At 38.2% G+C, this 23,556-nt stretch overlaps 1 protein-coding gene across 3 annotated transcripts in view; it reads left to right on the top strand.

The window, feature by feature from the left end:
• LOC141908094 (parafibromin-like) overlaps nt 1-23,556 on the top strand; it is a 139,057-nt gene that overhangs the window by 35,140 nt on the left and 80,361 nt on the right. For all 3 annotated transcript variants that reach the window (XM_074797928.1, XM_074797926.1, XM_074797927.1), the window contains exons 6-8: nt 15,633-15,740; nt 15,914-15,980; nt 21,474-21,638. In XM_074797928.1, the coding sequence (XP_074654029.1) occupies nt 15,633-15,740; nt 15,914-15,980; nt 21,474-21,638 (340 nt within the window). The remainder of the gene's footprint in view (nt 1-15,632; nt 15,741-15,913; nt 15,981-21,473; nt 21,639-23,556) is intronic.

Raw genomic sequence — 23,556 nt, 5'->3', positions numbered from 1 at the left:
GATATTTCAGGGGATTTTTGATATCCATTGCAAGTTATAGGCCTATTATAAGTCAAATGACTTAACCTTAGTGCATCAGTTTCTTGAGCATGGAATATAAACCTAGCTGCACATATGCCATGTTTATGTTGGTAGACAGTTTGCAGTCTTGATGCTTTTCTGATAGTTGTCGATAAAACGGTCTGTGAGTGTGCAGATTAAATTTAAACACTGTATATGGCAGACACTATCACAGAATTGACCAGATTAAGTAGAAAAGAGAATTAAGTCGATGAGCTTGTTGTACTACAGAACTCTAAACAGCTGTGGTGGCTGACTAACCCTCTTCCTTCAGTCAACTCTGGTTGATAACATAAGTAGAACTAATTTTATTAGGCCAGCCGTAGGCTGAGCCTATTACTATACAAATGGAGCGAATTTAAATGACATGGTTTCCACACAAAAGGCTCTTTTGCTTGCCAAGTGAGGGCATATTCGAACAAATCACGTATTTAAGCGTAATCCATTCTCGGAATCGTAGCGAGCAGAATTTTGAAATAGGGTCTCATAAAAATGTTTTCTGCATTTTTCACGAAAGTTAAATCGGGAAAATTTCAATTTTTATCAGCCAATCAGGAAGTTGTGTCTTCCCTGTGATTGGTTTATCTGAAAATATCAGCAGCTGTTCACGTGAATTATCGCGATTTCATTACTGGCGCTTTTGCGCATGACGTCATGTATCAACACGCGACAATACTTCCGCGTTCGCTACGTGTTCGCTGATTGGCCCATTTACTGGGAAATTCCACAGAAGCCTAATGTGGTTTGTAACAAGCGCTGTGATTGGCCCGACCCGATTCTGGCATGGCTTTAGCTTAGTGGGTTCGAATCCCTTGACGGGTGAAGATGATGGATCCTATCAATATCTATTGAAACAAATAAGTTTCCCGGTTGGGCAGCCGCGGATATCTACCGGAAGTGTTCCGGTTCGATATTTCGAGGTTTCTTTGAATTTTGGAGTGATATTGAAATCCGGTAAATACCAGCGGTAGATTGTGAAAACCCATTGCATGATATTTGTATTACTTAATCAACGAAAAGCGTCGGGGCCGCGCCAGGAGTTTTCGTGATTCAAGTAGCGCAATAGCCTACTTCTTCGTGTTCGTCCACCTCAATTTTCACTCCGCCGATCTCTGAATCGGCTCTGTCCCCGTCGGCGCTGTGATTGCACTTTCGTACCACCAAACTTTTTTATTTCTATATCAGGGAGGTCTGGAGAATAAAAAAGTCAAAATTTGGATATCACATAGGCCTGATTTCATCGAATAAGTCGACCATGGTCGTTACGTTTCCGTACTTATTACCACCTAGAACCGTCTGAACAATTTTGTCACAACCAACATTTCGTTTACAGAAATCAGGTGTTCACGTGAATCCGCGGTATCGTCTACTGTTTTACTTCCGGGTTTTATTTTAAGATTTAAAATTGTATTTCAAGATCGATTTCTATGAAATCTTTAGTTGATTTGGTGTTTGGGAGGAATTTTTATTTGCTCTACAGAAAATTCATCCTTGACAATTGCGCAAGGTTCGCGAAAAAAAGGTTTTACCAAATCGGGTGTATGACCTTGATATGCTAATTAGCCATGTGCCCGAATTGCAAATTCAATCAAATTTTATTCTGCAAAAAAATGTTAAATACAATTCGCTTTCCGAGAGTTAATGGTATGCTGCATGGAACAAAGTTGTTTTGAGATGGGTCTTGAAGCTATTGAGGTCGAGAGATAACCATCTAGATAGTTCGTGAGAGTTCCAAAGTTTTGAAGACGCTTCAAGGTAATGTCTTGATATTTGTTTTATACGTGTATCTACCCTAGACACATCTTCAGGCCAAAAACTGGCCCTGTCAGATTCAAGATGGCCGACTGGCAGCCATTGTTGTTCGCCAAAATCAGCACTTTTTACACATTTTTGAAGTGTTCGAGGGAAATTTTGAAGACACTTTTATCAATAACCTTGATCATTCGAATATATTTGTATCCCCCGAGGGCCCATCGGCATGAGAAAAATTGAGTCGATCGGACTCAAGATGGCCGTACTGTGAGCTTTTTTGTTCCCAAAAATGTCAATTTTGGCCTGAATTCTGAGTACTGTAGCTTTCTAATGGTGCGCCATGTTTCATTGCAATTTGTAATTGGTATTCTTTGGAAAGGGATCTTTTATATCCGAGAGGGTATTTTTGACCAGGCAATTATGACGCACTTGGCAGCCATCTTGGGGTCATCAGTACTCATTCGTAGGTGGAAAAAAAGTTTTTCCACATCATAATTGATACTTAAGCATATTTTGCTACTATAATCAATTGGAAAGTTGTAGCTCATGACATGTTCTATGATCGAGGTGAGTTTCAAGCTCATTGGTTTTTTTAATGGCCACCAGGGGGCGTTGAACAATACAATAACTTAGTATTTCTATATTACATTCGTTCCTGCTGTCTGTGTTAACACACGATTTTACTATGTAAATGATATTGAGCAGGGAGTGTATATTGATAAATATAACCCACAGATTACATCATTTATAAAAAGCAAATCTGACAGGCTGGCCATTGTGCCCCTTGGGGCTCTTGTTTGCATTGGTTGATGTATGTGACGTAATGCGAATGCTAGTAAAATGGACCGAAAGTCCTAGTCGAAAAAAAATATTCGACTCTTCTCATTTTCATAGTAACTTCAAATTGTAACTCCGTTCTCGTAAAACATTAGACACAGCTGAAAATGACTCAAAATAATTCAATTATTCCCTACAAGATAGCGTCGCCAGATTTCTGATTTAATGGCCCAAAAAGTTATTCCATCGCATTTTTAGCCCACTTGGGACTTAAGTCCTAGCGGGCTATTGTGTTCACTTTTCGTCCATCGTCCGTCCGTCCGTCCGTCAGTAGACGGAATCCAGTTATTTTGGGAAGTTTTGAAGACGCTTCAAGGTAATGTCTTGATATTTGGTTAATGCATATATCTACCCTAGGCACATATTCAGCCCAAAAACTGGCCCTGTCAGATTCAAGATGGCCGACTGGCAGCCATTGTTTTTAGCCAAAATTAGCACTTTTACACATTTTTGAAGTTTTCGAGGGTAATTTTGAAGAGTTTTATCAATTACCCTGATATTTTGTATATATTTGTACCCCCCAAGGGCCCATCAGCATGAGAAAAATTGGGTCGATCAGACTCAAGATGGCTGTCCTGTGACCTGTTTTGTGCCCAAAAATATCAATTTTGGCCTGGATTCTGCGTCCTGTAGCTTCAGCTTCCTAATGGTTTGCCATTTTTCATTGCAATTGCTTATGGGTATTCCTTGGAAAGGGATCTTTTATACCTGAGACAGGCATTTTTGATCAGGCAATTATGACCAATTGGCGGCCATCTTGGTGTCATCAGTACTCATTTGTAGGTGGAAAAAAGTTTTTCCACATTATATCGATACTTAAGCATATTTTGTTACCACAATCTATTGGAAAGTTGTAGCTCATGACATGGTCTATGATTCTGGTGAGTTTTAAGGACATTATTTATGCTATATGGTCACCAGGGGGCGTTGAATAGTAGAATAACTTAGTATTTCTTTATTATATTCGTACCTACCGTATTTTCCGGCCAATAAGCCGACTCGGCCAATAAGCCAAGGGCAGTTTTTTAGCCTAAAATACATGGATTTCATAAAGCTTCGCCCAATAAGCCGAGGCCCTTCATCAGAGATTTTAATTCACTGATTTGTCAATTAGTTCGTCTTAATTGATGATTTAAGAGGCTGACAGTAGCGCCCGCCGATGTGTGAGAGTGCTGTGTATACTATCATCGCCGAGTGACAGTGCTATATATAGACTCACTCAGCTGATTACTATACACACAGCCATACACGCAGTTCGCGGCTCACTGCAGATTTGCATATATACTAATGTATGAACTGACACGTGGTAGTACGATGAACTCGCGCGTTATATAAATGTATACCATTGCCGCTGTGCGGTGATGGAACAATCAAAGTAAAAATAAAATAGTTCAAAATAGATTATAATTGGTAGTAAATAATGACCTCAAAGAAATATCGACCACTTTTCTTGATTTTGGCGATCATTGAGAGCATTAGAGTGGCATAGATCGGGAAGTGATTTTTTATGTCAGATCGTATCCGCCCAATAAGCCGATCACGATATTTTGGGTAAAAATCTGAGGCTAGAAAATCAGCTTATTGGCCGGAAAATACGGTATGTGTATTTTGCTACCACAATCAATTGGAAAGTTGTAGCTCATGACATGCTCTATGATCATGGTGAGTTTTAAGGCCATTGGTTTTTGTATATGGCCACCAGGGGGCATTGAATGCAATAACTTAGTATTTCTATATTATATTAGTACCTATGTATATTTTGTTACCACAATCAATTGGAAAGTTGTAGCTTATGACATTGCTTTGAATGTGGTGAGTATCAAGGGCATTGGATTTTTTCAAGGTCATTGGATGGGGCGTTGAATATTGAAATTGTTAGATTGTTGAGCATTTGAAACCACTTCCCAAGTCAGCATGGTGTCCCTGGACCCCTAGTTCTCGTTATTTATCTTGTGGATGAGAGGGGGTTAAGCAATCGCGTAGTGATATGTCCGCATTGACATTGGCAGTAATGAATGGGGAACGGCCTCTTCTGAATAGAATAACATAAAATTATGAACCTCCGATTTATAGATATCATAGTGTTTGAATATCATAGTGTTTGAATTTCCTAATTGCTTGTGTAGTAATTGCTGATGTAGTACCTTATCAAATGCTTTTTCAAAATCCATAAAGACCAATTAAGGCTTAAGAGTCAGTTTTCCAGAGTCTTATAACCAACTGGTCCAGTCATCCATGGTTTCAAGCAGGCCTAATTAGCTGTTTGAATACCTTTTTCTTATAAAACTGTGTTGACCGTTGAATGGGATTCTTAATTCCCTTCATTTTCAATAGCATGATGCGGCTGCATCTGCATACATGCGATCGTGGTAGACACAGTATCCAGACAAGAATACGAACAAGGCTGTCAAGAAAACCCGTTATCGCTGCTTTGCAGCTATATTTTCAAGATTTCTGTGAAATCTTTAGTTGATTTAGTTTTTGGGAGAAATCTTTTAATTAGCACTACAGAAAATATCATTGAAAATTATGCAAAGTCCAGTAAAAATAGCTTTTTCTCAAGTCGGATGGATGATCTCGTGCTGAAAATGTTAAATTCAATCAAATTTTACTCTGCAAAAAAAATCAAATCTATTTCAATTTTACTTTCTTGAACAAATAAAGCATCAAATTCAATTTTATATTATCAAATTCTCATGAAATTCTATGCCATTCTGCAGTCAGTAAGACCAATGGCAAAGATTTATCTGAGATATTTGTTCCTGCCAGCTCCCTGTCTGTGCTGCTAAAGAAAATACTATTGTACAGCTGAAATTGTAATGAGTAGGGAGTGCATTTTGACAAATATAACATAATCGCGCCTTAGACGTTATTGTGAGAAAGCTTCGCTCTGATTGGTTGTTTAGGGAATACCCTTAGCAGTTCGGGTATTCCCCAAACAACCAGTTTAGCTGAACAAGAAATTGCGCAAGGGATACACGCCATTTTGACGTCTTGGGTAAGTGAAGTTTCTTTTTATCTCTGCTGTGACCGAAGGTCAGCGGAGCTAATGGGTTATGCGGAGCCGTCGTCAGTTTGTTGATTCGTTCGTGCATCTGTCAATTTTTTCTTCAAATCGCTACTAGTCCTACAGTTTTAATTAAATCGATTCCAAATTTGGTTTTAATGTTTTATGGACCAAGGCCTATAAAGTTACAGAGCCAGTTTTAGGCCAGCCTTAGGCTGAGCCTATAACTATACAAATGGAGTGAATTTAAATGACATGGTTTCCACAGTAAAGGCTCTTTGACTGTGCAACTGAGCATATATTCATACAAATCATTATGAAGCTGAATTCTAAAAGAGGGCTACACCTCGTTAAAATTTATATGAGCTTTTTCACGAAATTCTGATTGCAAAAATATGTGTTTTGAAAAGCCAATCAGAAAGCAAAGACTCCTCTATGATTGGCTTAGCCGCAGAGATCAGCAGGTGTTCACGTGAACCCCCGGTATCGTCTACCGTTTTACTTCTGGGTTTTATTTTAAGATCTAAAATTGTATTTCAATATCGTTATCTTTAGTTGATTTGGGTTTTGGGAGGAATATTTTTATTTGCACTACAGAAAATATCATTGACAATTGTGCAAAGTCCGGGAAAAATAGCTTTTTTCTCAAATCAGATGGAATTCCTTGATATGCCAATTAGCCATGTGCTCAAACTGCAATTTCAATCAAATTTTATTCTGAAAAAAAAAAATCAAATCCAATTCGATTTTTATTTATTGAACAAGGTAAAGCAGCAATCCAATTCAATTTTTTTGAGCAAATTTCAGAAAATCCAATTCTATTAGCATTCAAATCAATAAGACCAAGGGAAAAGATTTATCTGAGGTATTTGTTCCTGTCAGCTCCAGTCGCTGTCTGTGCTACTGCTGAAAACACAATTGAATTGTGTAAATAATTAGCTTGTGATTGGCTAGTCTATGAGCTGGGAGTGTATTTGGACAAATATAAGCCACAGAATGCATCATTTGCCATTTTAGGAAAAGCTGATAGGCTGGCCATAGTGCCCCTTTGGACTCTTGTTTGGGTTTGTCCCCAAGGAGGCGCCCCTGGGGGTGGAGTTTCTATTTCTTCAAATCGCTACTAGTGCTACTGTTTTAATCAGATCAATTACAAATTTGGAAATGAATGTTCTATGGACTAAGGACTATAAAGTTACAGTGCCATTTTTATATTCCTCCCCCAGGGGGCACTCCTGGGGGTGGAGTATCTTTTTCTTCGAATCGCTACTAGTCCTACAGTTTTAATCAGATTGATTTTAGTATGAATGTTCTATGGACCAAGGCCTATAAAGGTACAGAGCCATTTTTTTATTCGTCCACCTGAAGGCACCCCTGGGGTGGAGTTTCTATATCTTCAAATCGCTACTTGTCCTACAGTTTTAATCAGATCAATTCCAAATTTGGTTTGAATGTTCTATGGACCAAGGCCTATAAAGTTACAGAGCCATTTTTTCATTCGTCCACCTGGGGTGGAGTTTCTATTTTTTTGAATTGCTATTAGTCCTACAGTTTGAATCAGATCAAGTCCAAATTTGGTATGAATGTTCTATGGACCAATACCCACAAAGTACGGAGCCCTTTTTCGGCCAAAAGGGGGCACCCCTAGGTATGCAGCTTCTATTTCTTCGAATCAAACAGCAGAGCTATATAAGCCGATAGGCTCCTTGTTAGCTGAATATGATAGAATGATCTAAAGTAGTGTAAAAACCCAGTTAAGTATGGCAATGCTGGTTCCTATGTTGATGGAATTCTGACTTTGATATATTCCGTTGATATCTTAAGCATGCAAAATTCAAGAGAAAAACAAATTAAAGGGGAACTGCAGTGACAATTTTTTTGTATCTATATGTGTTAGAAACCTTTACAAATACATTTTCACAACAGCAGAAAAAACATTTCATCTAATACTTGCGGAGTGCCTGGCTCCCGCCATTTTCTTCATGTAGCAGACGCTTTTCTCTCTAAGTGTTACTGCTACTATTCATAGCGTTTTCATCACTTTCAAGTCCAATAACAGTTCTAGACTGCAGCATAATGCCACATCAGCAATTATTTGGATGTGTTTCACACAGTGAGTGGATAAACAAAAGTAGACCCCACTGGCAGCCCAGCAGGAGTATTTTAATTGTAACTTTCAACTGAGATCTTCAATGAATATATCTATTTGTGTACACACTGGAGTGTGTGAGGGGCCGGGATACTTCATCAATGTTTACATGCCTCACTTTGGAATTTGAATATGGCGGCTCTCATCTGCCATAAATTCTGCTGATAACAGTATTAAAATCGTTGTACACGAGTTAATTAAGAAGTATTGGACATTTCAACTAGCGTTATGCGAAACAACAACGAGAGTAGAAATGAATGGCCAATTATAAATTTTTGACTGCAGTTCCCCTTTAACATTTACAATACCACTACCGTATGGCATACGGTACAAATTGGCAAGCTAGCATACCCGTACCGTATGTGATACAGTATCGCTTAACCCTTCTTCTAGAAGGGCATATCTATCAGTATCAGCTGGTGCTGCTATCTGCATAAAATCCAAGATGGCAGCAGCCAGGAAAAAACAATTTGGCTGGATTAAATGGTTCAGCAGCTCGTATATGATGCTGACAGTGATGCTGGTGACTTGGAATTTGGTAGTGAACAAATTGAGTGACAACGAATATGAGAGTGCATGTAAGATGATGAGACTTAGTCAGAAAATTGGTTTAGTGCCAGCAATGATTTTGATGATGATGATGAAAATAAAATCAGTGACAATTTTTTAGACCCTGTTGATCCGGTTGTCATGGCAATGGACACCAATAACAATAATGAAGAACCAGAAACTGTCCATCCTTAAGGTGACATATATCCAAATTATTTTTCTAATTAGTTAGCCCAAAGGTTATCAACACCATGGTATATAATATATCAGTGTCAAATACATAGGTAACAATTTTCTGAGGCCTGCAATTATACCCCAATGAAACCCCTTATGTCCAGCCTTCCGACATATAGTGCAAAAGTGGGTAAATGAGTGGAAAAATAAACTTTTGAGTTGTTCTATTGCTTTGAAATATTTACTACATAAAGTAAGGATATATGGCATACAATTTCAGTTGAAATTGAATAAATCAGTGCATTTTCCTGGGAGACTGAGCAGTTTATTTGAAACTTTTTTGTGAATTTTTTTCATGGCAGCCATCTTGGAGTATGTGACCTTGACCTCAAGTTCACTTATATCCAAATTATGTCTACTTTGTTGGCCCAAAACAATCAACAACATGCTATATGATTTTTCTGTGTCAGATACCTTGGTAACTATTCTATGAAGCCTCAAATATACCCCTATAAACCCCTAAATTCGCTCCTGTACATCAGCGGAGACACTCTGTGGTATTGAAAGGGTTAAACAACTGTGATGTTAGCTGGTGTTTTCTGTCGATTTCTAGCGACGGACCGTCATTTACCTAGGCTAATGATTAACAGAGCTACATTGCATTGATATCAAAGTATCCAAATAATTCATAGTTGCAAGTGATTTGTTTTCAACCGCATTTGTGTGCCCTTCTAATGATTATTAATTATCAAATTCAAATGTCAACTTATTTCGCCTTGGAGATGATCTGCTCTTAGCTGCGTATGGGCCTTTGTAACCATGAATAAAATGAATAAAATATTTCCATTTTTTTCAGATTCATTGTTCTCAATCTCTGCTTCGGGATTCCTGCTTAGGTGAGTTTTTGTCAGTATTTCTGTCATTTCAATATGGGACGGGGCAAGTTATTGTGACAGTTGTTGAAGACTTGCATGGGGTTGGGGGATGAATGAAAATGGCTTGGCCGGGGGAGCGTCTGCCCAAATTTTTCTTAGATTTTTTCGCAAGCAATGCCAACAGTAACTAGATGGGATTTTCCATGGCCAGCCTTAGATATCCTAACTTGACAAGCTCTGACAGTGTATTGAATACTTTTTATTTGTGTTTTGATTAGGAAGGAACTGAATTGGTAAATTTTTTATTGTTTCAGATTTAGTCAAATGGATGTTGAATGATACATACAATCTCTATCTACACTAGACAGTGGTTTCTATTCGGCTATACTACAGCAAACACCGCTTTCCTCGCTTCAAAATCGATACTCCACTAGAGTAAAGGCATTTCCTATCTGAAACAACCTTGTGGTACCAGGACATGCAGTATGGTAGATCGGATGTGATGTACATTGAATTTCCCTCAGACCGCACATTTAAAAAAAAGTTGAAGTTAATACAATTGAAGTCTCAACAGACTCTTCTGTTCATCAAAAAGTTGTTGGTTATCAGACTGGTGTGCGTTTTCAAAAATATCGAGAAGCAGGTCGATTTTGATCTAATCACATGTTTTATTCAGAAAAATATCTTCACTTCCAACCCCTATTGAATTTCATTGGAATCCGTTGCTTATTTATTAATTAAGTTATTTACTTGTTGTTAGAACTACATTTCGTTTCGGAAAAACACATGCCCTTTTACGTATATTCACGCTTCACACACGTGTACGTTACAGACTCGCTGCTATGTGGTGTATTGATCAGCGCAAAAGCGCGTCTCGCGCCTACTGCCAGGTGTTCGGAAAGCAGTGAATTTTATAGAAGGGCAGTAAAATTGGGAAAGAGGGGAGTGAATCTTGGAAATTGTTCAATTTACAAAAATAGATTGTCTTGTCTAACAAACTTCGTACATAGTGTTTAGAAATTGTCACACTATGAACGTGGTGAGTTTCTATTTGAGTCAGTGGAGAAACCCACTACCATGTATATTCATCAGATGAATCATCATGCAGTTGTGTGTGATGGAGATTGTATCAATAGACAGATTTTCATGGAAACTTCTGGATTCAGTCAAAGGGGATATCTTAGGCTTTTTTGATTACTTGGAGCATGGATTCTCTGAAAATTCTGCCAAAAACTTCATGGCGAAGATAGGTAGTATGCGTTTCCATTCATAATTCAAAAAAGACATTTTTTTCTTGATATTTTCCGTCCTTATTTTCGATCTAGTTGTCTGTAAAAAGTTAGTCTTCTCCCATCATTTGAATTCAATCCAATAGTTTTCCCTATTTTTCATTTGATCTGCTTAGACTACCAATGTTTAATTTTTAATTAAACATACACTTATGTAAATTTAGGAAAGTCCATATTAAGAATTTCGTTTCTTGTTGAAAATATTTTTAATAAAGTTTGATTTAGTTGGACAACCATTTTTTGCCTTCTCTGTGAAGTTAAGCTGTGGCTGTTTTTCAACTGCTTTTAAGAGGTATTCAGTGATGTGCAGTTTGAAACTGGAATGGTTGGATAGATCATCAAACAACCTCAAAAGGAATTACCGGCGAAAAGTTTCAGCTCATGGGGATCTTTGAGAAAATAACCCCAGAAAACAGGCATAACTTAAGTAAAATCAAGGCAGTATTGAATTCTAAATTAAATTTCAGCATAAGTGGTTACATATATATTTGTTATACATGTAATTAGGGTTTTCTGTTATTTCACAGAAAACCCTATTGATATCCGCGTGATTATTATTATTATTATTTTCTTCCACACTATTTTTACCAAAAGAACATAGGCTTTGTTACCTTACCGCTGTTTCATATACAATCCATATAATATCGTTCAGCTCACTGAGATCTACAAATAGCCCGCGTGTTTTTTCACGAATCATCGTTACAAAAGCGCTGTCGGGCCGTAAACATCGAAAATTTAGCCCCATTCAATGGGGCGACATGTTTTTCGAGTCGTCATCCCGAAATCAACCCGCAGGCCGACTGTCACTTCGATTATCAATTCAAGTATAAATGAACTAATTTATTGCCGCAGACTTCAAATTCAGTCGCGGTCTTCAAACAGTGATTTTAACAATAGCCCATTTTCCTCATCAAATCATATTACCGATACACTGGAAATTTACTACTTTAGATTTTAAAAGCACTGTCGAGCCGTAAACATCGACGAATCGACGTGTGTTACTACATCGTCGTTCCGGGGATCAGCTGCGAGTTTCTCCTCATCATGAGAATCAAATCGAGTACAAATTAATTTATTACTACCAGTGATTTGGCTGCGGGTTTCAAGGAGTTAGTATAACAATACCTATTTTTCTTTACCGAATTAACCGTGTATTTACTAAGATAAATCTTTGGTGTACCGGGGAATCGTAGGCCTAAACTAAACACGCCGAAGAGATATAGCGGAGAAAAGACGTATGTGGACGAGGTATCAAAATAAAAGAATATATTACTTTATTCGGCCGCGGGCTTCAACCTCTATATCAATACCATCAATACTCTATATTTCCTACAGTACATACCGATCATTGTCAAATGCACAAGGTATGTACTAAATACAAGTATATAACACATAATCCTTTCCGTATGCTGGACTCACACTTGACATTCGGAGTAAGCGTTCGCTGTGGGGGAAAGGTATCGTTCGCTGTGTCGCTTGAAGTGTTTATCGAGTTTGACGCGGCTTTTGGCCTACGGGTACTGAGCTTTACTGTCTCAAACAAACACAGTACAATTGTTGCGTTTATTAACGGACTCATTGGATTGAACTTCAAAACAAAATTTACGATATTTAGGTGGGTTGTTAAATTCAATAGGCCTACGACCAATCTGTCCGGATGTTAGGCCTACGCATATACATAGGCCTTCATAGGTTAGTAGCCTCTACTAGGTTAAGCGTTCGCTGTGGGGGAAAGGAGATCGTTCGCTGTGTCGCTTGAAGTGTTTATCGAGTTTTACGCGACCTTAAGGCTTTAGTATGGCGGCTGATAAGGGCCATGCGTAAAAAACACGTATATGCAAATGAGGGCGACATTATGACAAAACGACAAAACTAAAATAACGCGACAAAACAATAATTTTGGTTTTGTCGCCCGCGACAATTCATTATTTTGGTTTTATCGCCCGCGACAATTCATTATTTTGGTTTTATCGCCTGCGACAATTCATTAATTTGGTTTTGTCACCCGCGACAAATCAATATTTTGGTTTTGTCGCCCATGACAATTCAATATTTTGGTTTTATCGACCGCGACAATTCATTATTTTGGTTTTATCGCCCGCGACAATTCATTATTTTGGTTTAATCGCCTGCGACAATTTATTATTTTGGTTTTGTCGCACGCGACAATGGCGACAATTCAAGATTTTGGTTTTATCGCCCGCGACAATTCATTTTTTGGATTTGTCGCCCGCGACAATTCATTATTTTGGTTTTATCGCCCGCGACAATTTTTTTTTCTTTTTGTCGCCGTTTTATCGCCTGCGACACTTTAATATTTTGGTTTTATCGCCTGCGACAATTCATTATTTTGGTTTTATCGCCCGCGACAATTCATTAGTTTGGTTTTGTCGCCCGCGACAATTGAATATTTTGGTTTTGTCGTCCGCGACAATTCATGATTTTGGTTTTATCCCCCGCGACAATTCATTTTTTTGGTTTTATCGCCCGCGACAATTCATTAGTTTGGTTTTGTTGCCCGCGACAATTGAATATTTTGGTTTTGTCGCCCGCGACAATTCATTATTTTGGTTTTATCGCCCGCGACAATTCATTTTTTTTGGTTTTGTCGCCCGCGACAATTCAATATTTTGGTTTTATCGCCAGCGACAATTGATTATTTTGGTTTTATCGCCCGCGACAATTGATTATTTTGGGTTTATCGTCTGCGACAATTAATTTTTTTGGTTTTGTCGCCCACATTATTAGCTTTTGAATAATTAGGCCAATTAAAAACGTAATAAAGACTTATGCTTTCGCCTATTTTGAAGTCGATTAATCTGATATAGTACGGAAGCGATAAAGGGCCTCGAGTTGTCGCGTTCAAACTCGACAAGTCGCCATATTTATGTCGATATATCGCGATATATCGTGTCAAGTCGACATGAATATGTCTACATATCGTGACGTTTTCACGACAAATTTTGCTTATTTGCTCATTTTCCACGGGACAAGCCGTAATTTGAAGACATGTCCAAATATAAGATGAGGACGCCAGTAATATGACGACTGAGTTTCAAGTCATCATGAATATGTCGACTTGTCGCGAGGAAAATGGTTGAGAAAACGAAATATGTCGTCAAAACGTCACGATATATCGACATATTCATGTCGACTTGACGCGATATATCAATTCGACATGAATATGTCGACATATCGTGACGTTTTGACGACTTGAAACTCAGTCGTCATATCACTGGCGTCCTCATCTTTCAGCAACGCCAGTCACATGGAGTCGTACGTGTTCTACTTTCTGCGACGTGACACGACTGTCACAACCAACCGACGCGCTCTTGCGACTGGCAGAAACTAGTCGCACACAATCGTATTGCAAGCGACTTACATCGAAACTTGCGATGCAACGCGAGGATCGCATCGTGTCACAAGAACAACCTACGCCTGGCTTTAAGTTACTGCGGAGCCCCAGAAATATCTTTTTTTTCGTTCAAAAGACCTTTCGATTGAAAATTCTTTCGTCGGAACAAAATTTATTTCGTTCGAACCAATTATATTCTATACAATTGAACCAATTTGAAAAAATCGTTAGAACAAAGTTGAACAAACTTTTTTTCTGTCCAAACGAAAGGTTTTTCGTTCGAACAATCATTCAATTGAACAGAATCGTTTTAATTTGAACAGAAATTTCTTGTCAGAACATTAAGTCTTTCTTTCGAACAAGTATATTGAAAAAAGTTTTTTCTTCGAACCGAAAGTATTAAGTATTTCGTTCAATCGAACAGAATTGTTTTCATTCAAATATTGTTCGAAAACAATTGTTTTCGCTCAACCAAATTTTTTTTCATTTCAACAATAACATAGCTTTTTATTCGAACACATTTTTTGTCAGTATGATGAAAATTTTTGGTTCAAGCAAAAAGCGTATTGTTCGATCAAACAGAATTATTTTCATTCGAACAAGATTTTCTTGTTGGAACATGAAGTTTTTTGTTCGAACACCGTGTTAAGGTCGATTTGGAAATTTACTCGGTCTGGTATATTTTGGATTACTGTGTATGCCATTTGTCAGGACATTAAACAGAAGACAACTTAGGATACTACCTTGCGCAACTCCACTAGTTTGACCGACTTATTCCAAGATGAGGCGTTCCGTTGATTTCAGCTACAAGTTTTCGTTCAGAGATAACTGCTGAGCCATTTGGGCGACCTATCATTGATACTGTTTCCTAATAGCCTGTTTAGTAATGGCTGATGTTGTGCCTTATCAAATGCTTCGTCAAAATCCACCGTTGAACAGGATTCTAAGACTGTGCAGAAAACCCGTTATCGCTGCTTTGCAGCTATATTTGTAATTGATATGTTTAGATACATTGATCCATCCTGCCTGGCGAGGCGGAACTTGTTCCTTTTCCCAAACTGGAACTTCTTATTCTCAAGGTCCATGGACCTCTTGTTTTAACTGGAAACCTGCCACCTTGCGGTGGTGGCACCACAATATAAAAACCACAACCACCCAGTAAAACCGGTGAGGAGATAATCGGAGAACTTCTGCCTTCCACAGACCATGAGGTTTTTTAGCCAAAAATGGCATTTAACTCGCAGTCTGCATGTTTGGAGTTTGAGTGTTAACTTCTAGTTTTCTTTAAAAGGAAAATTTTCCTATTTCAGGTCAACTTTTCAACTTTGTTCACAGATCACTGAAGTTGGAATTTTATTGATGTAGTAGTTAAATGTTTTACCAAAATCAAGTGAAACCAGGGTTAGATTTCAAGAAGTCGGCATTGTGTCCCCAGACCCCTTTTTCAGGACATGTGACTATCAAGATGGCTTTTTGGTGACTGTATGGAATTGAAGAATTCCCTGCCACTGCTAAAACATCTCCATACTTTCTTTTATCATTTAGCAGATATGGCTACTAATTGTTTACTTATACTTCAATATTTCAGCTATTTGCACGAAATGTCTTTGGCATCTTACAATCAATTAAAGCAAGAGAAGATGGGGGACATAGGCATAGTCAACTCACAAGTCAAATCACAGTCACACCAATCACTGTAAGTTCTCCTAAATGATCTCATTATTTTTAGCCCACTTGGGATTCCGATTGGAGTCATTTTTTGTCGGTCCATTCGTTCGGCCATCTGCCTATCTGTCCATTGGAAGAAGTAATCTACGTATGTTGTTGCAATTGGTCACTATAAGATATATTTTGTTATTTACTTTTTAGGTTCCAAGGCCAATTCAAGCAGCTTATAACAGATATGATCAAGAGAGATTTACAACTGACAAAGAGGGTATGTAAATTCTTAGGTATACATCCTTATGTTTCATTGCAATGAAATCTTTCACTATTTTTTGATTACTTGGAGCACGGATTCTCTGAAATTCTACCAAAAACTTCATGCTGAAGATAGGTATGCGTTTCCATTCATAATTTGAAAAAAAAAATATTTTTCTTGATATTTTCTTTCTTTATTTTTGATCTAGTTGTCTGTAGAATGTTAGTTCTCTCCCATCAGTTGAATGTAAAGCCGATGAGCATATTGTTTTAAATGGAATTTAGGCTTAACAAATTATAATTACTATTATTTGTACATCATATTGGTACCTCTGGCTGCATATTTTATTACAACAGTCATCAAAGAATATTAAGAATTTCATTTCTTGTTAGGATTTTACCCCCAGGGTTGGGTCCATGCTTTTTAGCCCACTTGGGACTTAAGTCCAAGCGGGCTGTTGCGTTCACTTTTTGTCCGTCGTCCATCCGTCCTTAAACGGAATCCAGTTATTATGCGACGTTTTGAAGACGCTTCAAGGTAATGTCTTGATATTTAGGTTACACATGTATCTACCCTAGACACATCTCCAGCCCAAAAACTGGCCCTGTCAAAATCAAGATGGCCGACTGGCAGCCATTGTTGTTCGCCAAAATCAGCACTTTTTACATGTTTTTGAACTTTTTGAGGGAAATTTTGAAGACACTTTGATCAATTACCTCGATCTTTCTTACATGTTTGAATCCCCCACGGCCCATCAGCTTAACAAAAAGTGGGTCGATCGGACTAAAGATGGCTGTCCTATGACCTTCTTAGTGCCCAAAAATGTCAATTTTGGCCCAAATTCTGAGTCCTGTAGCTTCCTTAGAAATGGTTTGCCATTTCTCATTGCAATTGCTGACCGGTATTCTTTGGAAAGGGATGTTTTATGCCTGAGACAGGTATGTTTGATCAGCCAATAATGACGCAATTGTCGGCCATCTTGGTGTCATTAGTACTGATTCGTAGGTAGGAAAAAGTTTTTCAACATTATATTGATATGTAAGCTTATTTTGTCACCACATTGAATTAGAAAGTTGTTATTTATAACGTGTTCTATGATTGTGATGAGTTTCAAGGTCATTGGTTTTTGTATATGGTCACCAGGGGGCATTGAATATTGAAATTGTTAGATTGTTGAGCATTTGAAACCACTTCCCAAGTAAGCATGGTGTCCCTGGACCCTAGTATGAATTGCTACTAGTCCTCTTTTTTTGTTGGATTAAGATAAAACTTGAGCCAAGGCGTGAAACAATATAGTGCCATTTTTCGGATTTGACCCCCAGGGGCCTTGGGGGTAGAGCCTGGGGACCTTAATTCTGTGACTTGCTACAGATCAGATCAATATGATACTTGGTACAAATGATCTTTGGCCTAAGCCATAATGCAATATGGAGCTGTTTTTTGGAATATGACTCCCAGGGGGTCCCCTAGGGCCTGGAAACTTCCATGAATTGCTACTAGTCTTACTTTTTAGCCCACTTGGGACTTTAGTCCCAGCGGGCTATTGCATTCACTTTTCGTCCGTCCGTAGACAGAATCCAGTTATTTTGTGAAGTTTTGAAGACGCTTCAATGTAATGTCTTTATATTTGGGTTACACATGTATCTACCGTAGACACATCTTCAGCCCAAAAACTGGCCCTTTAACTTTTTGAGGGAAATTTTGAAGACGCTTTGATTTATTAGCTTGATCTTTCGTATATATTTGAATCCCCCCAGGGCCCATGAGCATAACAAAAATTGGGTCGATCGGACTCAAGATGGCCGTCATATGACCTTTTTAGTGCCCAAAAATGTCAATTTTGGCCCGAATTCTGAGTCCTGTAGCTTCCTGCTGGTTTGCCATTTCTCATTGCGATTTCTGATGGGTATTCTTTGAAAAGGGATGTTTTATACCTGAGATAGGTATTTTTGTTCAGCCAATTATGACACAATTGGCGGCCATCTTGGTGTTATCGGTACTCATTCATGGGTGGGAAAAAGTTTTTCGACATTATATTGATACCTAAGCATATTTTGTTACCACAATGAGTTAGAAAGTTGTAGCTTATAAGGTGATCTATGATTGTGGTGAGTTTCAAGGTCATTAGTTTTTGTATATGGCCACCTGGGGGCGTTGAATAATATAATATCTTAGTATTTGTATATTATATGTGTACCAATGCATATTTTGTTACCACAATCAATTGCAAAGTTGTAGCTCATGACATCGCCTATGATTGTGGTCTGTTATAAGGACATTAGTTATTCTATATGGTCACCAGGGGGCATTGAATAGTAGAATAACTTAGTATTTCCTTATTATATTGGTGCCGAGGCATATTTTGTTAACGTGATCAATTGCGAAGTTGTAGTTCATGACATGTTCTATGATTGTGGCGAGTTTCGAGGTAGTTGGGTTTTGAATATGGTCACCAGGGGGCGTTGAATTGTAGAATAAGTTAGTATTTCCATATTAAATTGGTAACGAGGCATATTTTGTTATCACAATCAATTACAAAATCGTAGCATATGACATGTTCTATGATTGTGGTGAGTTTCAAGGTCATTGGTTTTTGTATATGGTCACCAGGGGGCGTTGAATATTGAATAGATTGTTGAGCATTTGAAACCACTTCCCAAGTGGGCATGGTGTCCCTGGACCCCTAATTTAGCCCACTTGGGACTTAAGTCCCAGCTGGCTATTGTGTTCACTATGTCCGTTGTCCGTCCATCCTTCCGTTTGTCTGTAGACGGAATTCAGTTTTTTTGGGATGTTTTAAAGAAACTTCAATGTAATGTCTTAATATTTGAGTCATACATGTATCTACCCTAAACACACCCAACGCTTGGCCCTTTCAGATTCAAGATGGCCAACTGGCAGCCATCGTTGTTCGCCAAAATCAGCACTTTTTTTACATTTTTCAAATTTTGGAGGGAAATATTTGAGACAATTTGATCAATTATCTTGATCTTTCTTATGTATTCGTATCCCCCAAGCGTCCATCTGCATTTGTAAAATTAGGTCGATCGGACTCAAGATGGCGGTCCTATGGCCTTTTTTGTGCCCAAAAATGTCAATTTGGCCCGAATTGTGAGTCCTGTAGCTTCCTAATGGTTTGTCATTTTTATGCCCCTGGCTCAAGTTGAGAGGGGGCATATAGATTTACCCCCATCTGAATACGCCGCATCGCCGCCGCAAGTGACGTTAACAGCCTAGAGGCCGCAATTGTTGACCAATTGTTTTCAAACTTGGTACACAAGTAGGGTATCACTTGGCTCCGAGTCCTATTTACGTAAAATTGGGTCGATTTGAATAATTGCCACCTCGGTGCCGACATGAAAAATGACATTTATAGCCTGGAGGCCGCAAATGTTGACCGATTTATTTCAAACTTGGCACACAAGTTGGGTATCACTTGGGCCAAAACCCTATTTAAAATTGGGTCGATTCGATTTAAATTATGGCTACCAGGGGGCCGACATGAAAAACAATGTTGACGGCCTAGAGGCCGCAATTGCTGACTGCTTCAAATTTTGGCCATCAGGAGAAAACTGCCTAGAGGCTGTAACTGTTGATCAATTTTTTTACACTTTGTACACATGTTCTCTAATATCATTCTTAAAGAAATAATTGTGGCCATGATATTTTTAACGCATTTACCACAAACCCTGTAACTTCACGTGGCGGTGAATTTCAGGCCGGGGGCATTGAAATTTGTGGTGGTTATTCTATGGAAAGGAATCTTTAATGTAGAGAGAATCCCACAATTATAACGAAAAAGTCCGAAAATGAAACTTCGAGATAGTAGTTTATTTCAACGTTTCGACTATATCCTAATAGTCATCTTGAGGAATAATGAGAAACTACAAAAATTATGAGATATATATACAATCCAGAGACAAAGAGACTAATTCAAGTAATCAGAGATGATACAAACTAAAGGAAAATTAACCTAGAAACAGTTACACGCTAAAATAGATTAAAGGGAAGCAAACTAAGGGGTAATTATAAACAGCAATAGTGAGTATAAATATAAATAAGAACTTGAAATCAGTAGTAAAAAGACACTTAAATTAAAACAATGGTGAATTCAAGTTGAGAGACTTACATAGATGAGAGAACAAATAACAAATAATCAAAGGGGAATCAAGTGTTGAGTTTAACCAGTTTACAGTGGAATTTAGATATAAGTTTATTATGGGGTGAAAAACCATTGTTTAGGTTTACAACGTTGTTAGAATTTTGATTCCCCTTCATTCCCCTTTGATTATTTGTTATTTGTTCTCTGGATTGTATATATATCTCATAATTTTTTATATCTCATAAATAACTCCTATATTCTGTACTTGGTGTAGGCCTAGATGGTGCAGCTTGGTTTATCCAGAGATGGGAATTCTCCGCGGATTTCGGTATTGAAAAATGACATTTTTCCAAATAGTCCAAAAATGATGTAAAAGTATAGGGGGGTGATGATGCTCTCACTCTACTGGTCCAGCGCGTTTGGTAATCGGGTGAACTGTGAAAGCGTTCAGCGCCTGTTTTACTTATCGTTGCGTATTGCATTGCAACACTGATTTTGTATCTACTACGATATCTCTGTATTTTATCGATCGGTTGCAGACACGTGCGCGGCAACAGTAGTAGTCCTATTACTACTGTTGGGCCGAATGCCTTCAGATATTATATACACTGTGATGATTTTTAGTGAGCATTTATCGGCGCATTTCAACTGCAATAATTCAGAGCTCTACCCGTAATGCATGAGATGCTGATTGTTATGGGGATGTGCCACATTGGAAATAGCCATTTCCTTCCAAAATATAATAGTCGTTCATGGGTTCAAGATCGCTCTAAGTGCTCGGAAAACGCTTTTAATTTCTAAGATTTTCTTGGGGGAGGACCCCGAACCTCCCAGCATTGCCCCATCAGCTTGTTCGCGTGTGTGACATAAGAAAAAAAAAACCCGGAATTCATTGATTTTCCATATGGTCACCAGGTGGCTTTGAATATTGAAATTGTTAGATTGTTAAGCATTTGAAGCCCTTTCCAAGTGGGTATGGTGTCCCTGGTTCGCTAGTTATCGGATCAATATAAGGCTTGGTGTCTAAAGATCTGGCTGGATATCTTCTACATTTTCTCTTGATGTTCTATCTGGGTGAAAGACTTCAATGATATATAGACCCCTTGTTTTTTGGATTCGACAGCTTGGGTTGCTCTACCAAACTCATATTTCTATGATTTGTTAATTATTCTTCTCAGGGAACCTTTAGCAATGGGCAATTAGATAATTGAAGAATAGTAAACACAGTGGACCTATATCATTCTACGGACTGCTGTGTTGATACGAGCTCTGTAGACCTTTTGATACTTTTCTTTTCATTTGTTGTGTAATTTGTTAAGATATTATGGGCTAAGTGTCTTAGTTGAGCATTAACCAAGCACATGCAGGGTCAAATGGATGTATTGTAGCATATCATTTTTTTCCAGAAACTGAGGGTTTTAAGATTGACACCATGGGCACATATCATGGTATGACTCTGAAATCGGTGACTGAAGGAGTGACTGCAAAGCGAAGTGATATGCCTAGACACCAATCTCAACAGTTGTCAAGGCCAGTTTCCCAGATGAGGCCTCCACTTAATCAAAAAAGAGGTAATAGCTTTATGACACAAGTTTTTCTTCGTCTCGGATGTTTTTGTCTTTTCCTGTCTGTATATCATGTTCATGTAAAAACATAGGCCTAAACTGAATAAAGTGGTACAAAAATTTAAAAGAATTGACTTTAAGTTACCAGGACCTGTTTTGTATTTTTAATTTCCGGGCCATAACTCATGAACGATTTAAGATAACTTGCCGAAGTTTTATGGATGGGTTACCCTAGAGACCTTCAGTGACTGCTAAGATATCGGGTCCTGTAGGTCTAAGGTCAAGGTCACCAGAAGTTATTTTGCTATTTTCATTTCTGGGCTATAACTCATAAATGGTTTAAGATAACTTGGTGAAATTAATTGGATGGATTGTCCTAGAGCAAATAGATAACTGATTAGATGTTGGGTCCTGTAGGTCAAAGGTCAAGGTCACCAGAAGTTGTTTTGGAATTTTCATTTCCGGGCTCTAATTCATTGATGATTGTTTACGATTACTATGTAAAATAATTAATGAATTAATCTTGTGACTATAAGTAGGTCTAACTGATTCAATTTTGAGTAGTGTAGGTCAAAGTTCAATGTCACAACTCGAAGAAGTGAGTAACTGATATAAGTCCTGATCGAGTTTACAGGCAAGCATTAATGTTAGTGACTATATGATATGCCTTCAATAATTTTAATGGTTGCATATTTCCAGAATTGTCAAACAATTTCCTTATTCAAACTATTCCTGTTGAGTTAATTTACTCTATTTTTGCTGATCAAATATTTGTTCACTATTCGACTATTCCTATTGAGTTACTTTACTCTATTTTTGCTGATGATGTATTTGTTCACTATTGAATACCTAAGCTGCTTCAATACATCAGAAGTACCCATAGAGCTTGCTCTCCTCAAGGTGTACTTTACTCTCAGGCATTTCACCTGATGTGGGGGCATCAGTCGTCTTCAGCAATATGTGGTCCCCAGGTTTGACATCCCTCATGGCGTCATAGCCAGGTACGCGTTATGCGTTACATAAAATGGCGGCACAATTGAATAGGTTGATATCATTGCTAGCACAATTACTGATACTCAAGGCATATCATGCAACAATCTATTGTGTGAAATGTGTTAAATGATTCATCTAATTTTCATATCCCATGCATCATGTGGCATCAAGGTATCTGAAAATGTGGGTTCAAAATGCGGAAATGTAAATCCGTGTTCGCCACACGGGCACGGCTTATTGATTGATACCATCAAATTTTTATTGATAGTCTGATATTAGCATGACCGGAATACTTGTTTTATCGTCATTAATTGAAGTAATTTTATGGACGTTCGGTTGGCGATCCGTTTTAGAGCATGTTCATCTGCCTAAGTTTGTTAACTGCGGCACAGCGAGTAGTGCCCGTGTGGTACAGTCGCGTCGGCAATATCGCCTTATACTCTCGCGTTCACTGTGTGTATTTATCAGTAATAGATAACGCGCGCCACAGTGTGGGTCGCACGTGCTGCGTACAACAATGATGCTTGAGTTACATTGTTTTTAAGCTTAGCCCACCTTGCCTATGCATGCGCCTACTAAAAACAATCGTATCATGAAACTATTAAACACCATGTCAGTTGATAAACTTCATTTCGTCAGTAACCAGCACTGCCCTACAGTTTGAGGAGCTTCTTTCCTGATTGGTTTTACACGTACTACTGTCCGTATGATTAATGAAAAACCTCTGATGAGACCAGGCTCTCAGCAAGTTTGTACCGGGGACCATGTTATAACAGGTCACTTATACTTCGCTTAGTTTTAGTTGTTTTTTCATGTCATTCGCGAGATGTATTAGTATTATGAACATTTGGTGAGTCTAAAATTTCCATGATCAATCTTTCGAAGGCTTCATCGTCTCTATAAGAGATTGTGATTTCGGATATACAGGAAA

This window comes from Tubulanus polymorphus, chromosome 7, assembly GCF_964204645.1.
Source record: "Tubulanus polymorphus chromosome 7, tnTubPoly1.2, whole genome shotgun sequence".
Taxonomy (NCBI): domain Eukaryota; kingdom Metazoa; phylum Nemertea; class Palaeonemertea; order Tubulaniformes; family Tubulanidae; genus Tubulanus; species Tubulanus polymorphus.
This window is presented reverse-complemented; position numbering and strand designations above follow the sequence as displayed.